The sequence below is a fragment of the Arvicanthis niloticus genome, chromosome 4, assembly GCF_011762505.2.
Source record: "Arvicanthis niloticus isolate mArvNil1 chromosome 4, mArvNil1.pat.X, whole genome shotgun sequence".
Classification (NCBI taxonomy): domain Eukaryota; kingdom Metazoa; phylum Chordata; class Mammalia; order Rodentia; family Muridae; genus Arvicanthis; species Arvicanthis niloticus.
The window spans coordinates 71,050,814-71,064,202 of NC_047661.1; the positions used below are offsets into that span (position 1 = coordinate 71,050,814).

At 42.4% G+C, this 13,389-nt stretch overlaps 1 protein-coding gene across 2 annotated transcripts; it reads right to left on the reverse strand.

The window, feature by feature from the left end:
* Positions 1-7,204: 7,204 nt before the first annotated feature.
* Kprp (keratinocyte proline rich protein) lies at positions 7,205-11,531 on the reverse strand. Of its 2 annotated transcripts, XM_076932835.1 has the most exons (3): positions 11,487-11,513; positions 10,246-10,320; positions 7,205-10,013 (listed from the first exon to the last, which is right to left on the reverse strand). In XM_076932835.1, exon 3 carries the CDS (start codon positions 9,983-9,985, stop codon positions 7,916-7,918), a length of 2,070 nt encoding a protein of 689 aa, XP_076788950.1. In that variant the 5' UTR covers positions 9,986-10,013; positions 10,246-10,320; positions 11,487-11,513; the 3' UTR covers positions 7,205-7,915. The 2 variants fall into 2 exon arrangements, with proteins under 2 accessions (XP_076788950.1, XP_034355278.1); XM_034499387.2 differs by lacking the exon at positions 10,246-10,320 and having other exon boundaries at positions 11,487-11,531.
* Between the last annotated feature and the right edge of the window lie 1,858 nt (positions 11,532-13,389).

A 13,389-nucleotide genomic window follows, 5' to 3' on the forward strand; every position in this document is an offset into this window, starting at 1 on the left:
TTATATACGTAGTGAGATTCTATTGAAGAAAACTGGTTTTGTTTCCCCTTTGCAAGTGGATATCAACTGGAGATAGCTTCTGGGTTAGAGATGGGAACTCTTGACCACTTTCCCTCTCAATGCTGATATCCCATGTAGCTTGAACTTGTACATGCCTTGTGCATGCTTCCTCAGTCTCCGTGTATTCATATGTGTGTCGGTCTCATGGTGTCTGGAAGACACTGTTTTTGGCATGATCTATCCCATCTTGCTCTCACAATCTTTCTGCCTTTTCTTCTGAATAATTCCATGAATCCTTAGGATAGGGATTTGATTAAAACATCTCATTTAGGATCCAAAAATCTTTCACTCTCTGAAAATTGTCCAGTTGTGGATGTGTATTTTAGTTACCATCTATTGCAAAAGAAAGCTTCTCTGTTGATAGCTAAGCAAGGTACTGATCTACAGGTATAGCAGAGTGGCAAAGGGAGTCATTTTTATTGCTATACTTTCTTACAAAATATAGTGTTTGGTTTTCTTCTAGGTCCATAGGTGCATGGCCACCCAAGCAGTGTTGTACATAGATTCAATGTAGACTACCCAAGCAGATAGTGGTTGTTTACTCCCACAGAGTTTGTGCCATTGTTACACCAGCTTATCCAGTGGGCATGTTACTGCTGTAAATTGCATGGTTTATAGCTGAGTTGTTATTAATCTTTCTCATCTGGTAGAGTGCAGATTATTTTCCAATACTATGAACACTAGTTAGTAGGTATAAATGCTCTTAGACACCAGCATGACTTTTCCCTGTTCAGTGAGATATGTTGGTATTGTCTTCAGGAATAGACCATTACCATTGGGTTGTGGAGAGAAATCAATATCCTTGGCAATAGCTTGAGATGGAGGATTTCCAGGTGTTCCCTTTGACTAATGACTCAACTACATGTAAACTATTCCTGGCACATGATATTTCACTAAGTAGTGAAAAACATCTAGTTTGGGCATTGTCTCTCCTTTTACTTGATAAGTCCATTTAGATTTCTTTCAAATATTTATATAAACTTAAGAAGCTTCTACAGTATATCATCATATGCCTCCATATTCTCTTTCACATCCCTCTCTTCCACCTCCTCTTCATTTAATCCTCCTACTCATTGTCCCTTTATAACTATATATTCTATTTTGAATTCCTTGGGAGATCCTCCCTCTACTGGCTAGTTTTATGTAACCTTGACACAAATCAAAGTTATTGGAAAGAAAAGAGCATCAATTGAGAAAAATTCCATAATAAGGTTGAGCTTTGGGCAAGTCTGTAGGGCATTTTCTCAAGGAATTGATGTGGCAGAACCAGTCTACTGTGGGATAGGATAAAAGACTGAGAACAGCTTTGGGAACGAGCTAAAGCAATCCTGTTCTCATCTATAAATGTGGTCCCAGGGAGTTGGAGTTGTTGTTGAAAGGACTCGATCATACAACGAATATATCTGGAGAGACAGGAATAAAAGGGCTAGGGGAATTTTGGTTTTGTACCAGAGTTAAGAGTCTTCAGTTAATGGATGTAGGGAAGGAAGATGTATATATGCTTATATACACATGCAAACTAGCATACTATCTACCTATTATTATGTGTGTGTGTGTGTGTGTGTGTGTGTGTGTGTGTGTGTGTTACCTGCACAAGATATTTCACTGGTTTAGTGATGAACAAATGTTGCTAAGCAGTGTAAACACCGGAGAACTACTTATAATAAAAGTCCATTGATATCTCTGCTGTGGTAAGTTCATAAGATATGTTTCCATTTATAACAAGACTCCAGTTGACACTCGTGGAACACCAGGTTCTAGCCATGATGGAGCTGGTACCCTCTTGAGCTCTCAGCAGCTATGATTACACACATGTCCTGAGTACAATTGACTTGGCTGGAGGTGGGTCAAGGATATAGCCAATCAATGTTACTTTCTCTGAGGATTTAGGATTGGTTTGCTATTGTTGCTAGGAAAGAGCCATTTTCTTCAATGTTGTAGCTATTCATAAGTTGCCCATATTGATGTAAGTAGCTCCTCACCCATGCTGATCATAGCAAACTAATTGGATAGCCAAGTCACATTAATGAGGTATCATCTTCAATCTGTTGGTGATGCCTTATCTATAGTGAATAAATATTTCTTTGTGCTTCCAGTTAAAGTTAACATAACACTTTGTGCCCAACATATGATGTGACAGAACCAAAGAGTAGTTTAGGAAAAATTCTTATGGTATCTTTCTCTGATGAAGCTAAGATGTCTGATGGTGGAACTTCTGTGGAAACAAACTCAATATGACCATCTTTTCCTATTTGATATAGACAGTCCTGACTCCCTAGCACACTAGGATTTGCTCTGGGCAAAACATATGCAACTATGTCTATATATATATATATATATATATATATATATATATATATATGAACATATATGAAAACATATGCAAATATGTCTTCAGTTATATGGCATGGAGTGACATGCCTCCTTCATGACTATAGCCACATTATGTGAGGATAAGGCTGTCTCCAAAACTACTGATGGACTGCAGAGTGTATTACAGTTCCTGGAAGTAGAATGTGGGAATGGATCTTACTGAGACAGGCAGATAGCAATTGAATAACCCTTGCTCTAGGCAATAAGACATGCAACTGAAGCTGAGTTGCCCCAGAAGGAGCTTGCCTGAATAAGGAAGAAATAACAATAAGAAACATATATCAGTCTCTGCATTCACCTTAGAATTGTCAGAAAATGTTAAAAGGAGGGAAGGGAAAGACAGTGTTGGCTTGCTGTTTCTTACAATGGGGATGAAGGAGCATAAAGGAAAAAACACAAATTATACTTATGCTAAATAATCATGTATTAGTCAAGGTTCTCTAAAGGAAAAGAACTGAAAGAATGATTATAAACATTAAAAAAATGTATGATTTATTACAGTGGCTTAGAGGTGGTGGCCTGTCTATTTTAACAATATCCATTGTTATGGAAAAGCCAAAGATCTAGCTAGTAATTGTTCAGTCCATGAGAATGTGTGTCTCAACTGGTCTTCAGTCTGCATTGGAATTCCAAAGAAGTAGGTTCTAGTCCCAATAAAAGAATGCAATAGGATGGCTAAATTTACCAGTGAGCATGAAGATGAGCAGGCAAAAAGTGAAAACTTCCTTATTCTCTGTCCTCTTATGTGGGCTTCCATAAAAAGGTAGAGGCCATATTTACGATAAGCCTTTCCAACTGAAATGATACTGGCAAGAAAAATGCTCACAGAATTGGCAGCTGCTTGGGTTTTAGTTGAGTCCAGACAAAGCCAACTTGACAATCAAGATTGTCCAACACAATGCCTTTCTTGTAAATGTGAACCCATGGGGAAAATACAAAAAAATATTTTCCATGTGGAAAATATTAAAGATGGAGAGATGTAGAAGTGACATATGATATTCCTTATGTCTGATTTTAATATAGAGGAATAGAAAATCCATGATACAGCATGTAGGTAGTAGTTTTAATAATGAACTGTAAAAGAATCTGATAACCAGGAATTACTCTGCCTTTGAACTGCTTAAACCGGAAAAGAAGTAAGAGGAGACTCTCTCAAAGCACAGCTCATGAGGTTGTGGGACTTGGGAGAAGATGGTAATCATTCAGATTGCTGAAGTATAAAAATTGAATTATAAGAGGATTTCATAATTGTAAACAATATGAGGAACTGTTGGTTATTACCAGCAGAGATATTCATGGATATCTGATATTTGAAGTCAGTAGAATAAGAACAAGTGTCACTGAGAGAGTTGAGCATAAGTGATTCAGTGTCTGAAGCGAGTTCCAGGTAGGAAATTCACAGCTGATACTCAAGTCTAGTTGAAAGTTGATATGAGGGTTATGGGAGGGCAGGGTCATAAGCCCTTGTGGTGAAATAACTGTTGCTGTTTTACTAAATGAACATGATGTGTCTGTCAAATTGCCTTCTAAGCACTTATGCTTACATTCATAGATATCACTGCTGTCATCTTTGGTCAAGTAAACTTTAATGCACAGTGGGCACCAGGTACTATAGAGACGCTCAGCTGGTCAAAAAAGACTGAGAAAATGATACTGTTGATGTTAAACTTCTAAAAGAAATAGCTAAATCATCCTCCATGAGCTTCAGGGAAGGTTATAGAAGAGGGGCTAAAATGATTTAAGAACAGGAAGAAGGTTAGAATGTTATATAATTCTGTCCTCCAGGATTGACATGGCTTTTTGAAGTTTCAGTAGCCATGATTACCTTCAAAATATTCATAAGACATTGGGCCCATTAATATCTGTTATGAAAAGAGGAGGGCTGGCCCCTTCCTAAATAGATATAATTGGTTAATGGCTGTTTGAAAAGACATGTTCTTGAACTGTTCAGGTACTCATAAACTGCCCCTGCTTCTTCTGTATAGAACCCCTTATTCATTTTCCTATAAGTTACCTTAATCGGTGATCACTGCTTCACTAAGCTAGACTTAAATGTAATCATTTCTCTAACCTGCCACTAGGGCCATATCCTGGATGGGTAGATGCTTATTTGTTTCCTCAGGAAAAGTTTACATAACAACAATGCCATTTCTGTTCTAGATACCACCAAGAACTATTTGTTAAGTTGTATAGTGATAATAAACAGGATTTATATCCCTTTAGTAGTGTCTTTCTGGCAGGTAAAAAATTACTGTTTGTTCCTAGTACATGAAGGGATGGACCTCACAGGAATGTCTGTTTTTCTCTAAATCACACATGATTTTGATATGTAGTCTCTAGACCTCCAAAACTGACATTGCAGACCTAGTTCCATAGGGCAAGGGAGCAGCAAACTTAGAGCCAGGATTTGACTTTATGTTCTCACCTCTGGACTTGTCCTTTTGAAGGTATTTGGTGTGTGCCCTGCAAGGAGAGAGCATTGGAACAGACACTGTAAGAGCCGTATCAGTGCCTACCCCTGTTGCCATTCTTCTTAAAAGAGCCTTTTCACCCTCTGCAAATAACTGTATCCTTCACATATCATTTCACACTGGGGAAGAGTCTGTCCCCAAATATGTTCATCCTCCAGGTTCACATGGAGGAGAAAAAGACTTCTTTCTCTTCTGTCCCTCTGACTCTGTGCCCCTAGGATACCATGCATAATAGGATTTGAAAGCAATTGATGAATTCTGAATCTGGAACAAAGTCTTTGATTTATGTACAACAAAATAATAGTCAAATAAATGCAAAATTTTAATTAAAAAAGAAACCGTATCTCCAGAGAACCCACACATGTCCAACCTCCTACTCCAGTGGGGTAGGTTTATGGCTTTGACTGTAACCTTAGTACAGGCAACTACCAAGTGCAGGTCTGGAAACATTTACTAACATTTACTCCTAGTGTGGGAGTCACCCTCCCTGCTTCATCATTCCATCAGAGAACAAGGATGGGAAGGTGAAACAAACAAACAAACAAACAAAAAAACCCATAAGCCAAGCCACTTCTAGATTAAGGAAAGCTCAGGCTATGATACAATAATTAAAGACCAAAATAATAAATTACAATAAAATCCAGCCACTGTAGGAAAAAAAAAAAAAAAAAAAAGGCTGGGGACCCAGGGTTCCTCACGCCAGGCTGTGGGTAGTTAACTGGGAATGCCCTGGGTTCCTCCAGCTGGAAGTTAGGCCTGGCTGCTCATTAACTAAAGGCCTCTCCAGGATTCCTCACGGCGTGGCCCCAACACACGAGGAAGCCTTTGGGTTTCCAAAACCGGTTTATTGGCATGGTGGATGGATCTGGTTGTGCTCCCCCCAAACCCAGGGTGGAACTGAGTTAAATAGGGAGGAGAAGAGAGGGGAGGGGCTGGAGGAATGCTTAATTGACTCCACCCTCTGGCCTTCAGGTACCTTATTAGTCATCACGCCCTCCACCTGTGTACATGACTGAAAGGTGAAGGTGGAATGGAGATTAGACCTCGTGTTAGGCCCAACAAGCCACATCATATTTGGATAGTTGATATTTAAGAAAAGCTTAGAAACTAACAAAAGTTAACAAGAATGCGGAGAAATCAGGACCTGAGTACTGGGATTGGACTATGACTGGTGCTCCCGGGGTGAGACTGTAAATTATGTTGTAGGGGTAGAACTGTGAATGATCATGCTGGGGTGGGACTGTGAATGCTATCACCCCTGTGGGAAGCAACATGGCAGTACCTGGATTAGCATGTAATATAGCAATTTTATTTCTTGATCTCTACCCAAACGAATTGAATTCATACACTCAGAGAAGTCACTGTTGATTTGACCATTACTAAGGATAGCTAAGTAATGGAAGCAACTCATGTGCTTAGCCATTCATTGCTGAACACATATAGTATCTACATGCAATATAGTATCACACCACCTTAAATAGCTGTTACATGCTAGAGCAAAGATGAACCTGGAGAATATTGTGCTAAGTGAAATAACCAAGTTGAAGAAGAACAAATACTGTATGAGTCAACCAATGACACATATTGTTGGGCCTAACACAAGGTCTAATCTCCATTCCACCTCCACCCTTCAGTCATGTACACAGGTGGAGGGCGCTAACAAGCCCTAGAGAGATTTACATACTAATGAGGTACCTGAAGGCCAGAGGTGGAGCCGATTAAACATTCCTCCCCAGCCCCTCCCCCCTTCTCCCCTCCCCTTTTAACTCAGGTCGATCCTGGGTTTAAGGGGTATGCATCCAGATCCGTCCACGATCCACCATGTGAATAAACCGGTTTTGGAAACCCAAGGGCTTCCTCGTGTGTTGGGGCTGCGCCGCTATGAGGAACCGTGAGGAGCCAGGGAGAGACTTTTAGTTAGTGAACAGCTGGGCCCAACTTCCAGCTGGAGAAACCCAGAGTGTTCCCAGCCGACTACCCACAGCATGGCAGGAGGAACCGCGGGATCCCCAAGCCTTTTTTTCCCCACAACATATAGCATCAAATTTTAAAAGATGGGAAATGGGATGGTGTTGTATAGAGGCTAAGGAGAAGTGGAGAATGGAGTGTTGAGTTTTTGTCCAGTAAGATAGATAAATGGTGGTGATAGTAATACAACAATGTGAGTATAAGTGATCCCGCTGAACTGTACTCCCCAACATAGCTATGAAGGTAAAATCTGTTATCTGTATTTTACCCTGATGTAAAAAGATGCTTCATCTCAGCAAATTGTCATCAGATAAATAACAGGCATTATTCAGGACACAGGCTGTGAATATATCCAGTTTTTATTGTTATGTATCCTCCTATTGTCCCAGATTCTATATTTTCCCAACAGGATAGAATATGACTCAAGCTGCCAACCACAACCTTGTTCAACTATTACCTGACCTAAGATAGGCACAGAGATTTAATGATATACTGACTCCACTTGCATGAAAGTTTGCAATCTAGTTGGGCAGAAAAGGCAGTAACTGCAAAGAGAATTTAATAATTCAAGAAAGGTGTTGAAAACCACTTGCTTAATGAATGGCATTAGGGGTAGTGAACCCTAGGAAGTCAGAGTAGGCTCCTATTGGTGGAAACAGACAATAACAACAACAAAAGGATACAAGGAGTTATTGAAAGATGGGTACAGTTTTGGATCCTGGGAAATAGGTGAGGAATGGTTCAGACTGAGGAAGCCTCTGCAGAGACAAGAACATCTGGGTTCTGTCAGGAGGAACACCCAAAGAGTGTCCTAGTGGCCAAGCTGGTCTAGTTAGAATTAAAGCTGTGTGCAAAGGAGGAGTGAGACATAAGGCTGGAATGATGTCAGAGAGTCAAGTGTAGAACCTGAGGTAACATGCAAGGAATTTGAATAACAACTTTGAAGCAGGGAACACCTCAATGTCTATGGAAAGATTAAACCAGATAAAAATGGGAAATACTCTAAAGAACCTAATGCAGGAGCATCGGGGCTATATTTTTGTTTAAAAGTAGGCTCCCTTTGCTCCACCATAAGCTCCACAGTTCCTCCCACCATAGGTGTTTCCTTGGTCTCCACAACCACTTAGACAGTGTGATCCTGAAAAGACATCACCAGATTCACAGCTGCCATTACTCTCTTGCCGTTGGCTGAAGCTGTATGAGCCACATCTTGGGCCTTCAGTATCCAGGCGACATGGGTTAGATTCATGACAGCCTGCTTCTTGGCGGTAAGGAGCGGGATTGGAACCTGAGCAGGGACTGGGACAACGAATGGGTTGCCCACAGGACTCTGGGCTGGAGCAAGGCACTGGACGTGGCATTGGCTGTGGATGTGGACAAGGTTGTGAACGAGAACTGGGCTGTGGACGTGGATCTGGATTCTCACAGTGAACTGGGCGCGGACGTGGCATCGGGCGTGGTGCTGGATGTGGCTCTGGTTGAGGAACTGAGCATGGTTCTGGATACAGACAGGGTTCTGAAAATCGCCGCGATGGAGGACATGGGCGAGGTTCTGGACTTGGGCATGGCTCTGGACGAGGACATGGACTGGGTTCTGGACTTGGGCATGGCACTGGACGAGGGCGTGGGCAAGGTTCTGGATTTGGGCATGGCACTGGACGAGGGCGTGGGCGAGGTTCTGGACTTGGGCATGGCACTGGACGAGGGCGTGGGCGGGGTTCTGGACTTGGGCATGGCATTGGACGTGGATATGGACGTGGTGCAGGAACTGGGCATCGCTGCCATGATGATTCTGGAGACCGGTCAAGATGCTGTGGCCTACAAGACCTTGGGAATGGGTGCGGTTCTGCGCGTGGCCTCAGGTCTGGGCAGGAGACACCCCAAGAAGGTTGCCGAGGACAGCTCTGGGATCTTCCTCTGATAGGAGGAATCTGGACAGGACACCTCTGAGGGGGAACCTGCCTTGGGCAGCAAGGGGAGGAAATCTCTATCCTGCATTTAGGTCCACATCTTTGAGAACAGCCTGAAGGGCGGCCCCGAGGAGGACAATGACTGCCATAGATGGGCTCTGAGCGGCGGGGTGGAGTGCAATAGTTGTAGGAGCCTGAAGAGCATCGGGACGGCAGGTAGCTGCTATAACAGGGCTCAGAATGTCTTGGTGGAGAGCAGCTTCGATAAGAAGGCTGGAGCCGACGAGGAGGGAGGCATCGACTGGTGCTCTGAGACCGTCGCTGTGCAGTGAAGCCACCATAGGTGCCCTGGGCCTGGCATTGAGGTGCGCAGGTCCTAAAGGAAGCCCCAGACCGGCGCTGGGAGGAGCAGTTGCTGTAGGATGCTCCAGACTGGAGTTGGGAGGTGCAGCTACCATAGGAAGCCTGTGACTGGCGTTGGGGGCCACAGTTGGTGTAGGAAGGCCCCGACTGAAATTGGGGCTCACAGTAACTGTAGGAAGCCTGAGACTGACGCTGTGGACCACAGCTGCTGTAAGAACCTCGTGACTGTGATTGAGGAGTGCAGCTACCATAGGAGCCCTGATACTGGTACTGAGTGGAGAAACTTCCCTGGCCCTGGCCCTGGCCCTGGCCCACTGTGGGACATTCTACATAAGTGTAGCCAGGCTGCAGAGCTGGAGCAGGTACGTAGGTTGAAACCGGATATTCCACATAACGAGTTTCTGTATAATACACTGGAGCACACTCTACATAGCAAGTCTGAGGAGCCTGTGGGACTTGCACGTAGGAAACCTGAGGTTGGCATGGAGCCTGGCATTGAACACAGGAAACCTGCGTCTGGCAGGGTGCCTGGCACTTTATCTCAGTGACCTTAGGCTGGCATTTCACTTGGGTGGTCTTTGACTGGCACGGGGTCTGGCATTTAACTTTGGTGGTCTTACATGGAGCCTGGCCCTTCACTTCAGTGGTACTGGACTGGCACGGAGTCTGAGAAACTTGAACTGGGCATGGTGCAGCACATTCCAGAATTTGCATCTCACATGGAGCTTCCACCAGCACCTGGTTGTTGGCATAGGAAAACTGTGAGGGACCAAAGGAGGAACCCTTGACACAGCACTGAGGTATTGGCGCACAACACTGAATGGGTTGCTGGTCACACATGGTCCTGGTGCAGATGGGTGAGCAAGACCTGAGGGTAGAGAAACCAGTGTCAGGAGGCTGAGAGATGGGGAGTGAGGAGCTGGAATCTGGAACCAGAAGCCTGGTGTCTTCTCTGGTTTTTCTTTATGTGCCTTCAACCTTCACCCAAGGATCCTTACTGACTTAGCTGAGCTGATGCTAGTCACTATTGTTCATGAGACCTGACCTGGTTATATCAAAACGGCTCAATTCTGCATAGCTGGATATAAATGTAGGCATACCAATGTCTGCCACCAGAGAGCAGTGATGACAAGCAGAGTCTCCACACTTAGAAAAGTCAAGTGGTAGAAACAGCCCTATAGGAAAAACAAATAACAGCTTGTTTCTGTTTGTGCATAGACCAAACTGAGGCTTCCATACACACAGGAACTTATACACAATCCACATGTAAAAATGAGCATGAGGAAGGGCTGGGAGAGCACAGGCATTGTCTTTGTTCACATTACATCAGAGTCCACTGAATTAGCAAAAGATTCAGGCAGATTCTGAACCTGTCAGGCCTTGTGCTTAATATTTGATGCCTTGCATTCAATCTTTTTAAGTGAATTAATTTAAATAGATCCTCACAGAAATATGAAAATCCATATATACTTCATATGCAAAACACATCAGCCTTAGGATCAACATGGCCACTTGCCCAGGCAGGTTGCTGTTACTAATAATCTGGAGGATGACAGTCTGCTGGCTTTAGAAATGTTTTCTCCTCAGTCTCTCTGAGATGCAGGATGGAGTTAATTAAGCTTAGATAACCCAAAGACTATCATATTCCTCAACACATTTGAGGGTTTACAGTCATATAAGAAGAGTCAGAAACACTTATGGATCTACATAGCAAGATCATCACAGTATAACCTAAGGCATTCAGGCAAACACTCCCTTAGCTAGAAAAAAAATACAATAACTCCCATCTGCTTTTCCCAGAGCCACCTGTCTGTTCAAGTAGCCCAGTGTCTGGCAAAGCACAGGGTTAATTTGACAATTGAATAACAACAACAAAGCACCTCTGACAAACTTTTAGAATACCTAAAATTCTTCCCCTGGAAGACAGAGCTAGACATTTCCCATTTGTAGCAAGTGTCTATGTTGTGTTCCCTACAGAGGGTGATCCGTCCTCTGTCCCTACACATATAAAACAAATAACTACTGTATCCATCCTTCTGTGCCTCTACCCACTCAAAATAAATAAATATTGTATCTTCTCCAGGGACAACAAGTTCCTAACAAAGGGAAATGGTACCTGAATAAAAGACCAAGACTATCAAAGATAAATACACTAAATTTAAGGCCCCCTCTCTTTCCATAAACCCTACACATTTTATAATCCTTGGTCAGTTTTCCACCTCAAACAGATGTCCTTCTGCCCCAGCTTCTGCCTTAATCATTCCTCAGTCTTTAGAGTCCAGGAACCCCTTGAATATCCATCACCCCCAGCATGATCCCAGGACACAGCTTTCAAACTCACCCTCCTCAGCAGGCACAAAGTCATTCAGGCTAAGGCATCTGGGCAGAAGGCTGTGTTTATATAAAGAGTTGTGGGTCTGGCTCAGACCATGAGACAACTGGTTGGTATCTGCCCAAGGTAACATTCCACCACCTAATTTCCTCCCTCTGTGCTGTCCTTCTAGTCACCTACAGAGCTGGGAGTGTCTTTCCCTGGTGTCAGAGCTTCCAGGCTATAGAGAAGCAGATTATTTTCTTCCTCATTTTTCATCCTATCAGTTTCCTCTCCATCCCAGCAAGACTTAAAGGAGAAGGTAGTGAGGATGCATTGAGGTATCATCTTTCCTAGAAAATTACTCCATGTTCTACCTTCTCCTTGCCTCAGATTCTCATGAGATAGATGTAATGAAGGAAGCATTCCTTGACATAAAGCAATCAAGCCTACAGTCTAAAATCAAGTCAACTTTAGAATGAGGAAAATGTGGAGTCAGAGCTGAATCTAGTGTCTCATGCTGGTGACTTACAGCTTGGGGACCTTTATAACTAAGCTAAAAGTTAATTTACTCTTCTGCAAAATAGATGGATCTTTTTAAAATTGTCATGGAGACTACAACTATTCTTTCATACAAATCTTTCTTACCAAGAATGATATTAAAAAATATCCAAATTTTTCTCAAGAGTAAGCATGCCACAAGCAAAAAATGCAACTGGATCATTGTGCATCTGCTAGGACCCAGTCTAAAGCTGAGAAGACAGTGAATGAACAGCAAGTACTTGGCTGATGCAGTCTTCCAAAGCAGTGCAAGGCACTCCATGTCTTAGAAGACAGCACAGTTCAGAATAAAACTAGCAAGGTGGCACCATGAGCCACATAAACACAAGTTGGGTATCTTTTACTTTTTTCAGCACTAAAATTAATAACTAGTATTTTTAAATAAATAGATTTTAGTTAATGTTCTAGATCTCCAGGTTTTCCTTTGTAAATCAAGTCTGTTTAGGGATGCTTGCCTTTTATCATACTGACAATAGTTACCTTCCACTAATAGGATATGTAATTTTCCATTTTACAAAAATTGGTCATTCTTTTGTTATTGTTGCTTTGGTGGTTTTTTTTTTGGTTTTTTTTTTGAGACAGGGATTTTTGTGTAGCCCTACATGTCCTGGAACTCTCTCTCTGTAGTCCAGGCTGGCCTCGAACTCAGAGATATGCCTGCCTTTGCCTCCCAAGAGTGGGGGTTAAAGGCATGTGCCCCCATCATTCTTCATTCTATAACAATGCAATCTAAAGTGTAAGGCTCCTTATATTATTTTTCCAGAATCCTTTTTATGGTTATAAAGGAAGCAAACATTGTGCTGGAGAGATGCTCAGTGTTTAACAGCATTTACTCTCTAACCCTGAGGATAAGAGTTCAGATGCCATCAGTAACCTAACAACCTACCAGGTATCCTCTACAAAAGCCCATAATTCCAACTTTTAGGGGACATCAACCTAGAAGGATCATTGAGGTAGACATGCTGGCTTCCAGCCTAGCCAAGCTGTGAATTCCCAGGTTCAGAAAGATACTCTGCCTTAGAAGAACATATGGTAAGTAATAAAGAGGACATGTGACATCCTCTCCTTGCCTCCACATTCAGGTCCAGGTGTAAGTACTCACATATATATGTGCATAAACACATAGACACTCCCTCATGCACATAAATAAATAAAATTAATCTTGAAAAAAAACCCAAAATCTCAAAAGTCTTTCCTCAATAATCACCTTCTAGCCTTTGTAGTCATTCAGATTCTGACCAAACTTACAGGCAAACATTGTAAATTTAAATATATTTTGAACTCTAGTACTGACTGATGAAGTGAAATCTACTTAGTTTTCATAAACCTAGATCTATTGTCTGTGAACTCTTAAGAAAGTAAAAGAGGAGAA